Source organism: Netta rufina (genome assembly GCF_964035555.1).
Source record: "Netta rufina genome assembly, chromosome: 8".
Lineage (NCBI taxonomy): Eukaryota > Metazoa > Chordata > Aves > Anseriformes > Anatidae > Netta > Netta rufina.
The window spans coordinates 17,429,554-17,446,359 of record NC_140131.1 but is presented as its reverse complement, the minus strand read 5'-3'; the positions used below and the strand labels follow the sequence as shown (position 1 = coordinate 17,446,359).

The 16,806-nt window shown below is 36.6% G+C and overlaps 1 protein-coding gene across 3 annotated transcripts; it reads right to left on the bottom strand.

Annotated features, from left to right (window-relative positions):
* Nucleotides 1–243: 243 nt before the first annotated feature.
* ODR4 (odr-4 GPCR localization factor homolog) lies at nt 244–16,718 on the bottom strand. 3 transcript variants are annotated; one of them, XM_084290939.1, is made up of 15 exons: nt 16,205–16,603; nt 15,935–16,093; nt 15,607–15,739; nt 15,041–15,172; nt 14,561–14,656; nt 13,292–13,398; nt 12,234–12,270; nt 11,957–12,097; nt 11,245–11,340; nt 10,643–10,708; nt 8,959–9,087; nt 8,150–8,240; nt 6,356–6,541; nt 2,312–2,404; nt 244–1,416 (listed from the first exon to the last, which is right to left on the bottom strand). In XM_084290939.1, the coding sequence occupies exons 3-15, from the start codon at nt 15,703–15,705 to the stop codon at nt 1,349–1,351; spliced, it is 1,341 nt and encodes a 446-aa protein (XP_084147065.1). In that variant the 5' UTR covers nt 15,706–15,739; nt 15,935–16,093; nt 16,205–16,603; the 3' UTR covers nt 244–1,348. The 3 variants fall into 3 exon arrangements, with proteins under 3 accessions (XP_084147065.1, XP_084147067.1, XP_084147066.1); XM_084290941.1 differs by lacking the exons at nt 15,935–16,093; nt 16,205–16,603 and adding an exon at nt 16,692–16,718; XM_084290940.1 differs by lacking the exon at nt 15,935–16,093 and having other exon boundaries at nt 16,205–16,604.
* Between the last annotated feature and the right edge of the window lie 88 nt (nt 16,719–16,806).

Below are 16,806 nucleotides of genomic sequence, written 5' to 3'. Positions count from 1 at the left end.
TGTATACTGATTCCACTCATTTGCACAGAGCAACACGCATCTATAAAATATGCAGCAGCTGAAGGACTTACCTGAAAGCAGTGTTTCCAATTATAACATTCACTTTTCCCTGAGAGGCTCTACTTGAGCAATACTGAGCACAGAAGATAGCACTGTGTCCCAAAACACAGTTCAACACTCAAAGCAGATAATTTTAACAAATATGTGAAAACAGAATACAGAGACAAGAGGATTTAAAATGCATCCTTTTCATTGTTGCCTTTTATTAAAGGTATCAATACATACTTGATTATGCTTTAGAACCTAAGTGTTTATTTTCCATAGTGCTCCAGAACCTTTACACTAAAAAGAAATTTGCAGTGGTATTAAAATGCCCTAAAATCTGGAATTCTATTCTATTGTAATTCAGATCCAAACAAACATCATATTTTATATATGCATTGCCTTTACTAATTTCACTGGAGTTTTTCCTTCCTCCTGCTTTCCTCATGGCAAGTTTACAATAATGTTATCGCCTAACATACCCAGGAGAATATCTTATAATGAAAAATTATCTGCTTATATTCTATAAGTCATGATTAGCAAACAAATTTTGACAACTTAGTTATCTAAAAGATAATTAGAGCTACCTAGATGAAGCTGTTGCTGAAATAGTTAACATTTTAAGAGAAAGATGACTGAATCAGGACTGGACAGAGAAATTGTCATCAGAAGTCAGCAAGTAAAAGACAGCATATCTATATCCCAGAAGTTCAATATATTTTACTGATTTCTGAGTTTTCCGGGTCTTAAACTAAGGTATTTGCAGTCTGAATTAGTCTACCAGAAACTATTTGTACACCTAGTAAGACAGTTAACTAATATTGCCTAAAAATGCATGTGGTGAGATGTTGGCTTCATAAAACCTAGTTTTTCCCTAATTAAGTTTAATGAGATAAGATTTCTCTTAACAATGGAACCTCTAAAGCAAGAATTCCCATACCGGGAAACTCTGCTAGTATTACCAATAGCCTGAAAAACACCATGAGGAGCATTTTACATTAAAATAGCAAGTCGGAGAAAAATTGAGGTTCTGTATTGGTTTAGGGGCTCTTTCTAGAGCATACTACTATTATTTATACACAGTAGTAGAGCTGGCTTCTTAAGAACTTGATTCACTGGCTACCTGATATAGTAACTATGTGCTAGAACAAGGTAGCTGAAGGTATCATTAGAATTTATATTGCACATCTAACTGGTGTCATTTGAGTAACAATTCTCAGTTACTAATGTATTAAACTCAGATGTTTCAGCCTTGTGTAAGTGTGATTACTGATCAATATGTCAATGAGGCTTCTTTTTCTTGATTTCAGTCACTGAAGTAATTGAAAGAGAAGATTGATGCAAAGACTGCAACAGCAGCTGCTATTACCACACCTAAAAACAACAAAAGAAAATAATTCAATGAGTGGCAGTGGCAGCACAGTCATGAGCAGCTAGGGTGTGGAGGGCAGGGTCAATGTGAATGACAAGCAAGAGGAAAAACAGTAAAAGCCACCCCAAAAGCTAAGTACAGGAAAAAAAAAGGACTGATGATTCACAGGAAAACATGGTTATATGCAAAACAAACAGAAATTAATACTCTTCTGCTTTAATCTTCCAGTTACCATGTTCTAGGCTTAAGAATTAACGGAAAACAAATGATATTGTTTTGATGACTGAAGTGTAATTATTATAAGACAAAAAGGTAGTCAAAGCTCACAGCAAAGAGAATTCCAATAAGTGCAGCCAGATGCATGAGAGCTAGACCAAGGGATATCATGGAGATGTTGTAGTTGGAGGAGTTCTACGACTGCTCTTCCCCCAGTTTCTGAGGCTGACAATTACTACCCAAGCCCATACATATTTATCAGCATAAGAAGAAGCTTAATAAGTCTCTAGCCAATTTCACGATATGCCTACTTGAACAAGCCACTCAACTGTAGTTTTGTTTTTCCAACTACAGAATTATAGAAGTGATGGCTCTCCAACAAAGGAAAATCTACTTAAGCTTTCTGTATCAACTTGTAGGCTGAACAAACTGCAAGCACTGGTTTTGTTCAAACAGCAGCTTGCAGTTCTTTCCTCCCCCAAAACGCCCTGCCTCTACAGCTGTGAAATCAGGGCACATCTTTAAAAAGCTGTTGCATCAGGACAGCAGGAGGGATTAAGACATTTTTAAATTAACCTTGCCAGCTGTGAGAATAACAACACCACCATGGAAGCAAACTTTAGTGAAAAGAACCCATTAGAATTTCTGATTTGCCACAGCAGAAACAATGAAGTAACATACCCATATTTTGTTGCAGTTTCATCAGCAACGTTGCTTTTGTCAGTTGTTTCTGTTGTGTGTCATCTGTGTTTTCAGTAACTGGACAAATATCAACTGCATGGAAATCAAGTGAACAATATCAGGTGAAAAGCTAACATCTGCATTTCATACTTATGTTAATGCAAAATACTATCAACTTTACAAAGTATATTTATGTTAGAAACAACAGTTTATTCTAGTAGAAATGCTACAGCAGCTACCCCAGACATATGAGACAGACTAACAAACTGCTCCTGTTCTGAAAACAAAGAGGAAAAAAAATATAGCAGTGCCAATTATCATGTCTACAAAATATTGATCTAAATAATAAATGGATTTCCCATTTCCAGAGTGAGATTGTCAATCTGCTTTAATTACAAATTGCATAGCTGACTAATACAAGGCACATCCCATTATGATTCATGTGCTAATGATTCATGGAAAAGTACTTTATCATAAAATATGGGGGAACGTATAAACCAAGTGTGTGATCAGATGGGCTGTTTCTGTCATGTAAGATGAGTCATGTATACATATCTTCAGAATCTTAAGTCTGACTTGCACAATATCTTCAGTTTCAAAAAAAGCATTCAAACTCATCTTTTACAAACTGTTTTTAGCCATTTCTACCCCTGAATCGACCGGCTTTGTATAGGATGTACTACAGCATAGCAGTTAAGAACTGTTTGATATGAAACTTAACAGTATATATATATATACATATATACACACACATACACACACACACCAAGCATAAACACAGCTTTAAGACGTCTCTGCAACCTGCACAAAATACATAAAATAATGGCAAAAAATTTCAATGCATGGGAGTGATTTTTTGAATGGGAATTATCATCACTTTAAAGTCCATTTGAGGACGTAGTTTCATCATTATTTTTTCTGTGCAAAGGAAAACAAGTTGCAGATATCTCCTTCATACATATGTATGCATACATTAAATAAGCATACATTAAATAAGCTATTAACTGTTACAAGATAGCTTTTCAAGTAAATACCTTAACCAGCAAAATAAGAGCATCACATTCTCTCTAAAGTACTTAATAGTTTTCACTTCCCTAAATAGCATCTTACTTTTAGAGAAGTTGACCATATTTCTTGGGTCCCCATTGAAGCCTAGATCCAGCAGATTACCTTCTCCTTTATTTCTGATGAGCAAGTAGGGCAGTTTGGGCCCTTTAGCTTTATTTTTTTTTTTTTACCCACTGTTTTAAGGACAGTTACACCTCTCTGAAAGAAACTGTTGAAGCTGCACATCAAGGCAACAAAGCTCACTTGCTCAGGGAAAAAAAAAAGGAAAGAAGCAGTAAAAAAAAAAAACACAATTTAGTTACTGAAGGTATTTATACCATTAAGTTATGGAAGGCCTGTATTTGAAGCAGCTGTGGTATAAATCACAAGGAGTTTTTGAAAGCAGAAGCTTTCCATTACCAATTATATGAATCCTTAATTCTTCATTAATTCTTCAATTTTCTAACAAAGATGGGGAAGAGATTACCACCACCACCTCATCTACTTAGTGTATTTAACATCCTCCACCCCAAGGAGGAACAGGGATTTAGTAAAGCCAATAATAAATGCAGAGCTTTCAATTGCATGTATTAAAGTACTAAATACCTTGAAACCACAGTGTTAGAGACGTTTATACCTTTCAATTACAAATAGGTCATTTTTGTTCTCTTTTCCAAGTAACAATTTTAAAGCATGGCCCATAGCGACCTCACTGGAGAGCTGTTCAAAGAATTAAGAGAATAAAACTGCAGGAGACAGCAGCAGGCCATATTAAGAAAGCACACCTGACCCTCTCAAAATATCTTTGTCATATGTGCTGACTAAATGCCGTTTAAAAAAAAAAATCTTAACATTGCATTGACTGGATGTTCTTCTTGACAAGTTTCCTGTTTTAAAGAGTATCATTTAAAAAGCCTGCTCATTTTTTTGAATTTTAAACAGTACTTTTTAAAAGCAAAGGTTCCCCACAATTTTGTAATGGAAATAATTCCCACAGTTAATTCAAGGTTGGTGTCTAAAACCACAATAATTGGGATACAAACAGAAAGACGTCAAAACTCACAGCAAAACAATTTATAGTATTAGTGAATATTGACTGTCATTACTAAAGCCAGCTCCAAGCTCTGAGAAACAACAAATCCCACCCATATTAGGATGATGCACTGTGAATACACAAGGGAAACCCCAAATTTATGCCACAAAAACATGTTTACAGCAATCTATGAAAACTTCATCTCAAAGTAACAATAAAAGTCAAGCTGCCAAATGAATGCTTTTCTTTACAATAGATAATAGTGGGGGGGTGGGAAGAGCAGGCAGCTAACAGGTCTAATTTCTAAAATGGCCTCCTAGGATTAATAAAAATGAAGAGGCATTTTAACAAATGACAAGCTAATAATTTCACAGCGATAATTATCAGAATCAAACAGCACGGCGTTCATAGCATTATTGCCACCACCACTGTTAACAGAACTCACTCTTATAGACAAACATTTAGGTGTTCACTGGGGCAAGGTCAGTTCTTAACAGGTCTTAACTTTTTTTTCTGAAATCATTTTAGTATGTTTTTCCCCTTTCTTCTTCTATATGTTTACTTTAATTCACATTAAAGAAATACCATGTGCCTAGCCCTATAACCAGCAAGTGATGAGAACAGCTGACAAAGTGAATTTGGGTATCTGGACATCACTTTAGACATATTAGTGGCATCAAATCTTTGTGATGCATTACTGTTACTCTAAATTATGCTTTCCTCCTGCCTCCAGATCATACATCCTTACATAAGCAATAAACCCCAACTGAGTCATCATGTTTCCCCACACACACCTACCTTTAGTGCTGCTACAACAATATTAATTTACTTCCCTAAGTTATGCTAATTGTTTAATGCTCACTAACAATTAGCTTTAAGATTACTAAAGTTACTCTTATAATACAAGGCAGATTTTTATTGGCTTTACTGTTTTTTCTTTAGGCTCTTGAGCTGTGGACATCTTTTACTTCTCAACTTGAGGAGTCATTCACTGCTAACAGGTTTAGCTAACACCTAGGAATACTGATTTATTCAAAAAGACATATGAATTTGTGGTTAGTTCTCAAATTAAGAAATACAAAAAAAACCCTGAGTACACAGAGTATCAGTAATCACAGTTGAACTTTGAGCGCATGTTGGCTAAACATCTCCTTTTTTTGCCCACAAGTATCAATATAAAAAAGTGTTTACTGCTATTATCTGTGAATCACTGAGGCTTTTTTTGTATTCATGTTACAAAACTCTAACCAGTAGCTCATAACAACATGTGGGAGGAATCTCTTCCAAGAGGTGACAGGAAGTATTACTAGATCCATTTCACAGATTTGGCTTCAACGTTAAAATAAAACTCATATGGAAAAAATATGAAACAATTTAAGTCAGATTATTCAGAAAAAAATAAACAGTTATAACAATAGCTGTATTAAAAAATGTCTCAGACAGATCATAAACTTATAAGTAGATGAAAATCTCTGTTGATTTTCTTTCCCTTTCAAATGAACCACAAAACTTCAATTTTGAAGCACCATATTTGGTACATAAATTACAATGCTCAGAACAAAGAAGGGACTTGATATTTTTGAAGGGGTCTTATCATGCAAACTTCTTGAAAGACTTTCTTTTTTTTTTTTTTTGCTAACAGTTTCATCTTCTACTATATGTCTGAACTTCATAGGCTGCAACCATAGTTGCACAGATAACGCAAGCAATGAAAAAGCATAGTTTTTTCTGGAGGGCAAGCACTCTGTTACAAGCCAAACTCAGAAGCTGCAAGAACCCTTACCATTTTTCAGAAATACATACAAAATGTAATTAGATTTATATAACAAGATGTTTAAGCTTGACAAGGAAACCAACCTTAAACATACTACATTCCATATCTGGGAAAAACAGGCCTATGATATTAGTCAACATTTCAGTAATCACAGATTCCTTCTATCCTAGTTCTCAGATACTTTGTTTACCTGTGTTAAGTTCTTCTGCTATATGGATATCTTCATCTTGCACAGATTGGTCCAACATCTCAACAAAACGTTCCTGAATTTCTACAGCAGCCTCATCACCGAACTTATAATCACTGAGCATCACACTGGATCCAGCAAAAGGGACAAACAGTCTCTGAGGTAAGACATGATATACCCTCTCAAAATCTAAGAGAAAATGGGGAAAAATACCATCCAAATAAATGCCTTGTCAGTTATGATAAGATTCTTAATTAATCTCTGACAGAGAAACAAAGCTATTGCAAAAGACCTGCTCAAGGTTTCCATGTAAAAATCCTGATTTCAAGCATGGTTTGTTTAGTTGTTACTATTTTATGAAAGTTCTGGCTGCGATTATACTGATTTATGTTTTCACATTACTCTCTCCAGAAATATCTGAGAGACCTCCAAAATAGACTATAAAATGTTAAACAGACTTTTTATCATGTTTACAATAACTAGCCAAAGAACTCTGGGAAAGACTTAAGATAAGCAGGACAGCACATAATTTCAACAACAGAGAGGATTTGCAAACACTTGGCTGCTTTTTTTGCATGTTCGCAACCACAAAGCATGGGTGCCATCTAAAGAGGAAACTGAAAACTGCATGCAAATAAAAGCATCAACTTTAAAGCACGGAGTTCAGATAAAAGTTAGCTGACATACCATTCTACATTACTAGTACACCAAAAAGAACTGTTATCCTAAAGTAAATGATAATTTTGAACACAAATTCTTTTTCTTTATACAATCAACTTGTTTCTATTTCTTTTCCATCTTTTCTAAAACCACTACAAAAGATCCTATCTCCTACAAGGTTGTCCTCTATATATGATCTTCAAACAGATATTTCAACTAATATTTAAAAAAAAAGTAGATAATAGTGATAACACTGTCTCAAAGAAGTTTAAAGAATCATCCAGCATGAGCTAGCAGATTTGGTCTCTGTACACATCCCATCGGTTTTTAATATAATCAGGACAACTTTTATTGTCATGAGATCAACTTGCATCATGTTCTGGCTTCTGTTAGAATGCTCTGATAAATTCAAGCCAAAGCGATTTAGCAATTATTAGTGGTATTGAAGTACGATCTACTTCTTTAAATGATACCAAGCCTATAAAATGAAATCTGAAGTGATTAGAAGTTCTGTGGGAAGAGCCAACATGGATGATATATTTGCATATTTAATTAAAAAATGAGAGTTAGGATACTTTTGCACACCATAATGACCAGATACAATGCAATATTTAATTTAACAGAGATGAAGTACTGGACTTCAAAGATCACCTCCACTAGCATTCATAATACGGATAATGTAAGAATAAAGCCATGTCCGGCTCGTTCTTTAATCTTGACAAACTTTGTATCTTTAATTTCAATATTAATAGGAATACCATAGGGAGATGTAAAAAAAAAAAAAAAACACACAGCACTAGTGTGCTAGTTACAATTAGGAGTTCAATAACAGGAGCTTCAACTACAGAATTATAAAAAAAATTAGAGAATTCACAATCATTGAGAAAGAGGCTGAGACTGCATTTTGTGGTTAGAACTGAACACAAAGTTTGTTTGAAAACTCTGATACCAATGAACATATAGAAACTTAACCAAATTCTCTGGATTTAAGAAAAAGTAAGGGCTGCCGAATAGAAACTGTGCCATTTGCTTTTTACTCTGCTCTAAGTATAGTGGAAATTCTGTATGCCAGCTGATTCTTCTATAAAAACACAAAATTCACTGCAAGTGTAAATGGATGTTTCCATGAATTCCTACTTTTTTTGTGAGGTCCTTCATTTATAACGAGATCCTCAAAAAGTATTTCACAACGATCATTCAATGTGTTTATTATGTCTCTTTTCAAAGCCTGCAAAGAGAAAGACAAAGCATGAGCTATATAAAAGACATCTGCAAACCTTTTGACTAGTAAGAAACAACAAAAGAAGTCCCTCATAGGTGAAGTCCTTGTTGAAAGATTAGTTTTACAGACAATAAACACTCTAAAGAGAATTAAAAGTACAATAAAGACAAGCTAACATCACAAGAATATAAACCAGAAAACAACAAAGCAAAGATGAAAGCAGACAAAAAAAATAGAACTAAAACTTTCTGATTTTTTTTTAATTAAAAATTTCTATTTTTTTTTCTGAATTTCTAAATTAAAAACTAAAAATTACTACTAAAAACAAAAGAAAATCAAGGCATTGATTTAATAAGAAACAAGAAAAAACACTGAACAAAACTAGATTTTCTCATTTATGTGTACATAAATATACAGTCTGAAATATTTTCTTAATTTAAAAAAGAATTGTCACTGCCTAATCATGTTTATGAATTGTGCAAAGATTCACCAGAGAATAGCATTAACAGAAGACCTATCTGCTAAAAGCGAGAAAGGAATTGAATTTATCACACACACAATTGATTTCAGAAACAAACCTTTAAGTTCAAGAGGTGAATGTTGCAACACCAGTTTAGACCTTACAATTTTGGAAAAGAAAAAACGGTATGATAAACTTCAAGTATTTTGGAAAAAAAAAAAAAAAACACAAATCTGATGAACTGCTAGTTCACCTTTTCACTACCTGAACAGCTTCTTTAACTTTTGGCTTGTTGTTATGCACGTAGGCTCTGCATTTCACAGCACCTTTGAGATTTATGGAACCACTGCAGACTTGGACTGTTGCCGTTGATCTATGACTTGAACCCTGGCACTGAAAAATAAATGTTTCAATTTTATCTTGTTACCTAGGCACTTGCAGCACGATTAAGAAAAAAAAACAGAACTAGGAAATTAATAGCATACCTTAAGATGTTTACACATAATCTGTCTTCCCTCATAATTTTTTGGGTTTTGTTTGTTTGTTTTGTTAGCTACAACTAAGAATCTCTCTCCTTTTCCATTATGTATGATGTATTTACTTTGCCAGACATTCCATATTTTGTGATTTTAGGATTTCTTAAACCTTTCACGGAAGTGGCTTGTGGCTTTTTTTTATTCTTATTATTTAGAGGTTTATACATTTACTATGTAGTAAGCATAACCTAGGGTATCCTGAAAGCCATCCCATCAATCAGCAATAAGTCACAAATCTGGTCATGTTCAGAACTGTATCGAATTGCTGCTGCGTACAAATAGTTAACCTGATTACCAAAACAAAATGCTTTCTAGAATGTACTCGTTAAGACAATACCTGGAAACAAGTGGATTCGTAACTTCCACATGAACTGCTTAACTGAATCATGTCATGACTGGAAACCTTTTAAAAAAGTGTAATGGTTCTAAATTAAAAGGGTAAATTTAGATTAGATATGAAGAGGAAATTCTTTACTATAAGGGTGGTGAGGCACTGGAACAGGTTGCCTAGAGAAGCTGCAGATGCTCCACCCTTGGAAGTGAAGACCAGGTTTGATGGAGCTTTGAGCACACAGCTGTAGTGGGAGGTGTCCCTGCCCATGGCAGGGGGTTGGAACCAGATAATCCTTAAGGTCCCCTCCAACCCAAACCATTCTATGAGTCTACAATAATGTCAAAATAAAAAGCTTTCCTTCCTCCGAAGCAATTAACCATTGGAGCAAGGTATCAACAAAAGTACATTAGTTTCTCTCAAGTTTTAAAAATGACACTTTATAAATGCTTTTCTAGATGCAACTTTAGAGAATACTATGTGCCAAAACAGGTTGACCTGTTTACAAATGGAAGCCTACAAAACAATGCCTATACATTGGGCTTTACAAACATGGCTGGGGCACCTAATTAAAACGTCACATCAACATAAGCTCGGCTGGAGTGGAAACTTCTAATACAGACCCAACAGCTCCAGATTATGATTCAGCTCACAGGATCTGTATCTTAACCCCAAACCAGTGACTGAGCTTCTGATGAAAGCATTCAAGTAAACGTCCGAAGATAGCCATGACAAACTAAAGCATGGGGTTCATTCTGAACATCAGAATGCAGTCACTGTGAACATATTGTATGCAGGGAGGTACAGGTGTCCTACTATTAACTGAATTAGTTCGTAGGACTTAATTTCTCTAACCAGCGGTTCAAATTTTCCTCACAACTATATTGTGCAATTCTTATACAACATGACTATCACACTATGATAATTTCAAAGACAAAAAGCATTCCAATCTGTCCATAGTCAGTTTCACAGTCAATATCCAACGGGGAAAATACCTTGCGATAAATTAAGCTGGATTTCTAGACAACATTTAAAAATGTTCTTTCATTTTTATTGTATTGTATCAGAGTGCACTACTTACCAGCTGTGTCAAAACCTTGACGTCAGAAATCTGAGTGCTGTATTGAGTATTTCCTCTTAACTTTTTCTGAGAGAAAATGAGTATGTCAGATGAAATAGGAAAAATCTTCCTGAATCAGTTATGTCAAGCTACTTTACAGTTATCTTCACAATAACATAAAATGTGCCCTAGTTTATAGCCTTTAAGAGACAGAAACTTATGGAAAACAGCCATGAGAACATAATTACAAAACTCAAAGGAGATATGAACATGGCAACCACTATTTATTGAGCATTTTGACACACATAGGTCTTAGAAATCTCATCACCTGCATTTACACCTGACTCAGGTTGTTTAATGAGGCAAAAAAGCCAGAGACAACATATAGAAAAATGTTTAGTCAGACTTCACACACAATAATTGCTTTTACTGTGGTAGAGGAAGAAGAGGCAATTTATTGCAGTGAGGATGGGAAAACAAGGAGTCTTGTGCATTACTTATTTGCAAGAGGCCACTTGCATCAACCAACATTGTACAGAAGACCTCCAATTCACTGTTTTATTACACAAGGAGTTCTAAGTACAAATCTATTAGAGTTTAATTCCTTGTTGTACAGCACTCACCTGTCCTTCCAGCAGCTCTGTATCATCATCTTTAACTTGTCCATTGATCAGGAAAACGCTGTCCTCTATCTGTTTTGACCATCGATTTAATCCATTCTTTAAGAAAAGCAAAGGCAAAAAATTCATAAAAAGAACTTCACTAAAGGATTTGGCCAGTATCATGCTGAAGACTAGAGAAATACATGTTTCAGAAGTTACTCTGAGGAGGTTCTAAAGTCTATGAAATACTTTTATATATTTTTCTACACCAAATCTTAAAAACAAAGTATTCAGAATATATTAAAATATTCATTTCTTAATGGATAAGTGCTACCCCAGAGATGCAACACATGATTATATTTTTGTAAATTCTATTAAAGTTAATTTGTATTAAAAGCACCCCACCCATTTTAACTGGGTGCAACCTTTCACCAGGTGAAAGGGAAGAGACTTTAATTAGGATCCTCGTGACCTTGCCAATAATTCTGAGAAAAGGGAACTGCCAACACTAAGCATAGCAGAAAAAAAAAATATTTCAGCATTTTTCATACTAGGAATGCTTCACAGTAACTTCAGATAACATTTAAAAGATGAATAATAGTGTCAAACATCCCCTGCTTACTAGTCCTACTCAGCTACTCACACTGTGTATTCAAATCTTTGTCTCATGTAATTTTCAGCAGAAAAAATACTGTAGAAATTAAATACAAGGCTGGTGCAACCAGTTAGTTACCTTGGTATTCTTCTCCAAGTCATGGTTGGGTGAAGTAGCAAGAAGTGGAATGTGGATATTAACATTTACTGTGCAGTCCAAAGACAACCAGGAAGCAGACAGAGCACTCTGATATTTCCAATCTGCTGGTTTAGCTGAACTCTGAACGAAGAAATAAACAAGAAAGTGTCTATACAAAACAGTACATAACTAACATAATGGTTTTTTGTTTGTTTGTTGTTCCTTTTTGAACATTGTCATGCATTAAAAGCTGTGCAAAAACACAAGTCAAACTTACCTTTGGATCTTGTACATCGTAGGTTCGGCAAACTATTCTTCACTACTTAAAGAAAAAGATTCAGTGAAAAGTAAAAAGCAAGTAAGAACAATTACTCTATCCTTTATACAGTAAATTCTTCTCCAGTATATGCTTTGAAGAAAATTTGCATCTTTCATTAGTGTAAAAAAAAAAAAAAAAGAAGTACAAATACATTTGACTGTAAATTCAAACTACCATAGTGATGCTGTCCCATCTCTTACAAGTACTAAGATCAACGTGTTTTTACAACCACCAATGTACACATTTGCAATCTGTCCTAGTTTCTCTCACTTTTCTCTGGAAAATCTTGCTTTTTCTTGTGCTTATCCTGTTATCAACGGACACAACATCCTTCTGCAGCACTAGTGTCCACACGCTTGACACTTCCCCACTACCATTAGAGCACCACTTAACTGCAATCTTAAGTTGTACAGTATTTCAGATGCTCCCTTTATTTTATACAAATCAAGAAAACTGGTGAAAGGCACTGTTAGTAGCAGTGAGAAAACCAGCAGCCTTACTTACGGCTAATCAGAAAACTGTGATTGCAATTTACTGGTCTACCCAAACTCAAACAAATTTACCCTCCCAATTCATCTACCAGTCTAAAACTTTGTTCTCTATTCCAGTTCTGAAGAAAAAAGAAAGAACAGTTATGTCTATCGGTAACAGAACACAGAGTTTCACCTGGCAGTTTCCACATCAAAAGTACCAAACATAGCACACCCATTCCTTCTAATCCAGAGAAAAATATAGTTTCTAGTATGAGCAGTCTGATACCCTATCCTAGGTACTCATGCAGAATACCAAGAAAGAGAGAGCTGCACCTGCCATACCAAACCTTGTGACTGGTTACACTAAGCACAGACAACATATGTTAAATGGACATGGTGCAGTGAATAGAGCAAACCAGAAGACACACTGCTTTTTACGGCTTGTGGGCCAAATGAATCCTGGGAATCTTAACACAATCTTTTATTCAAAAATAATTAGAAAAAAAACAGACTGGGGGGTAGTGGCCTCATAATAAAGGATACTTCTTTGTAGCAGAACAAACTTGAAGGGCTGCTCTGTCTGAGACTTCCTCCTCAGCAGGTTTCCAGAGCCTTCTTTTAGTCAAAGACTTTTCTATTGAGAAGATTATCTAAAGATTAAAAAAAAGTATTAAGTATTATGGATTTTTCCACACAAATAGTGCAAGACTATTTACCAGAACTTGTAATGCATTAAAAGTTGTAAGCCAAACAATATCATGCCTATAGATAAACTGAAAACACAGCTTATACGTCACCAAATTATCACATTAAAAGAACATTCAGCAAAGATTCATAGACTAATACTCCAAAGAAAAAGTTGCTTGTGCAAACTTCATTCAGGTTTCTCTTAAACTGAACCAAGCACATATGTAATTTGTATGCTTTTCTCCTTAGAAAAAGTGTTACAGCTTTATTCTTAAGGGTTAAGGATCAGGAAAGGCAGCTGTGCAAAACAGCTACTAAGCCAATAAACAAATTTGAATTCAGCAATCACTGATCACCTATACAGAAATCATTTTCTCATGTTGGTTTCTAGTTTCAATAATCACTGTTGAGACCTGATTATGCTGCACTATAACTATATTCTACTGCCAACGTTCAGTCTTGGACCCAAGGCTTTAAATCTTACTCATTTAAAATCACTTATGTTTGTCTTATGAAAAAAAGAAAATGAACCTATATCTAGGGAACAAGAAGTGAATGCAGCACTAGATGCTCTGATCCTGTAACAATAAGGCATGTTACTAGACATAGTAGCAAATAGTTTTTAAATATAATCCCCCACATGACTAAGTCAACATTTATATACAAAATATTCCTTTAAAAGAAACCGGAACTATAGGTCCGGTTTCTCACACTATTATAAGTACTCACACTATTATAAGTACCTCTAAACAATTCAATCAGCCACAAAGATAATAGGCTACCATTACTAATGATTGTGCTACAAAGATTTAGCTTAATATAAGCAACTCTAAAGATATTCTGTTTAAGACAGAATGCCCACTTTTAGTAAGCACCTTAAAATAGCATATTTGAAGAATTGCTATTGCAGTAACACTGTAAGACACAGAAAGCTAGCAAATGAGGGCTGCCATACACTCCCAAAAAACAGCAGTTTCTGAGGTTTCAATCTCAAAACCAGAAATCAAAACAGAATGTTTTTGCTGCTTTATTTCTAAAAGCGTAAACAACCATGATTACTGAAGACAATAATAGAAAATTACTCAGCTACACACTTAAAATTATGCTCATCTTTCCTCTACTTACCTTGCGCAAAGCATTTTGACTGTCTTTTGACAGTTCTGGAGTTGCAATAATAAATACACCAAGAACTAATAAACCTCCAGGAAGCATTCTAGAAACCTTAAAAATAGAAAAGAACATGTATTAATAGAAATCAGATATCCAGCAGAGGTGTCTATATACCAAAAAGTCCTAATGAGAGAAGTATGCAGAGAGCAGAAATAAAATAAGCAAGGCTGTTTTTCCCATACCGCATCCTCTGAAATGGAAGAAGAGAGTATCTTTCAGATTTTCCCACTTCAGCCCTATCAGGTCACTGTTTCATCATAAACTTTGAAAACAATAAATACATGTATTTCGGTTTAATTAATATACCAGACCGTGTGCCTAAAAAGGTTCCTTTACTTTGAGAAAGAGGCTAGAGATTACTGAAGTGATAGAAATTTCTGTACGTTATACTTCCTTTCTGTTTCTCCCATCCCCTTCAGTAACTCACTGTGCTACCTGACTTGCATGTGCGGTGATCCATTCTTCATCAATGGACTCCAGTTTTGAAGGGCTGGTGTTGCCTTCCTTCTGCTCTTCCTTTGGAGGTGTTCGAACAGCCCGAATAACGTAGTCTCTTTGTGATGAACACTTTCAAGAACATCAATACGAACAAATACAGCCTTAGGGTTATATCAAATCTGGTAATATACTATGTAACACAATACATCTAAAAGCTGCCTTACAGCATGTAGCGTTAAACTCTGTAATAACCTGCCACAAAACTACTTCCTTCGTGTGATTCATTTGCCTTAACTCTAAACGAGATTGTAATGCTAAGTTTTACAACTGAGATTTTTAGTTACTTTTCTTTGTGTCCTATCTTTCAGGGGAAAAAAAAAAAAAAAAAAAAAAAAGAAAAGTTTTAGGAAACTTGAGTACGCAGTTGATGCTGCAAACACTTTATAGCATCCTTTCTGGTCATAGCATGGTCATGCAATTTAATAGACTTAACAACAATGATTAAAGCTAAGGGGAATTTCTCCTATTAACACAAACGTATGCTACAAGCTTCACAAACTTACCTGCCCTATTAACAGGCCAGTGACATAAGGTTTAAATTTCGTGCTGAGGTCTGAAAGATACTGCCCAATAGCTTCCTCAACAAAGTAAGTTCTACCCATTGCTGCAGGTTTGACTCAGTATTGCATTTTCAGCCTACAAAACAAGACAAATGAAGTCACAGTATATAGTGGCAACTACACCGGTTACATGAAAGTAAGCCTCAGAGAAAAAATCCTGAACACATTAATTCTTATCTAGCAAAGATTAACTATCTTCGTGAACTTCAAGTTCTTTATAACTTAAAAACACAAGTCTCTAAACAGAAGGAAAAGTACACACAAGCCTTACTTGAAAGAAAGCTTTTTAAAACCCTGGAGGAAAATGACAGGAAAAACATGCTTCCAAGTAACAGTTTCTTTCTGCATCACGTCACATCAGAGATGAGCGGGGCATTTGCTTCCACATGCAGCCCCCTCTGGGAGGGAGCAGCTGCACTGCACGTTTGCACTGAGCAAATTTAGCCCTAATTATTATTAATTAAAAGCAAGGCGGCTGTGAACTCTCCAAGAGGCCGTCTTTACAGTGACCACAGGAGAGCACGTGGACAGGGGGACTCACCGCGCCCGTACACGCAGCCCTGTGCCGGGAAGGGCCCCAGGTGCCGCGGCTGAGGTCGGTGGGCACCGGGGAGCAGAGGGGGCAGCGCCTGCGGCCGAAAGCAGCCTGGGGCCGGCGGGGCAGCAGCTGAGGGCTGGGCCGAAGCACACAGCCGGCACGGACTGCAACTCACGGCTCTTCACCGCGCCTCAGCCCGTGCTGCCGTACCAACAGTGGCTCGGCTCGGCTCTACTCTGCTCCCCAGGACCGCCCCGGCCGCCCCCTCACCGCCTCCCGGGCCACGCAGAGAGAGGACTGGCCGCCATGCTGTGTGCGGCAGAAGCCCCAGCGCCGCTCTCTTCCGCCCACCCCCCACCGCTGCAGCGCTCAGCCGCACGGGACGCCCCGCGGAAGCGAGCCGTTCCCTGACGGGCCCAGCCGCAAAGTCTTAGCGCCTCGCGGCGCCGTTTCAGCCGTGCTCGGGGGGCGACTGGGAGTGCGGCCTCACCCAAGATGGCGGACGGAGATGCCCGACCAGAAGCGGAAGTGCCCGTCAGCGCGCCGGCCGCCGCGCAGGAAGATTGCGCGGCGCCCGGCGGTGGCTGGGCAGGGGGGTGCGGCGC

Excerpts from the sequence above, each read along its gene's own strand:
- ODR4 (XM_084290941.1), bottom strand. The coding sequence starts at position 15,705 with ATGGGTAGAACTTACTTTGTTGAGGAAGCTATTGGGCAGTATCTTTCA. Across the intron at positions 10,709-11,244 it reads CAGAGCTGCTGGAAGGACAG|AAAAAGTTAAGAGGAAATAC; the intron begins GTGAGTGCTGTA and ends ATTTTCTCTCAG. Across the intron at positions 1,417-2,311 it reads GAAACTGCAACAAAATATGG|GTGTGGTAATAGCAGCTGCT; the intron begins GTATGTTACTTC and ends TGTTGTTTTTAG.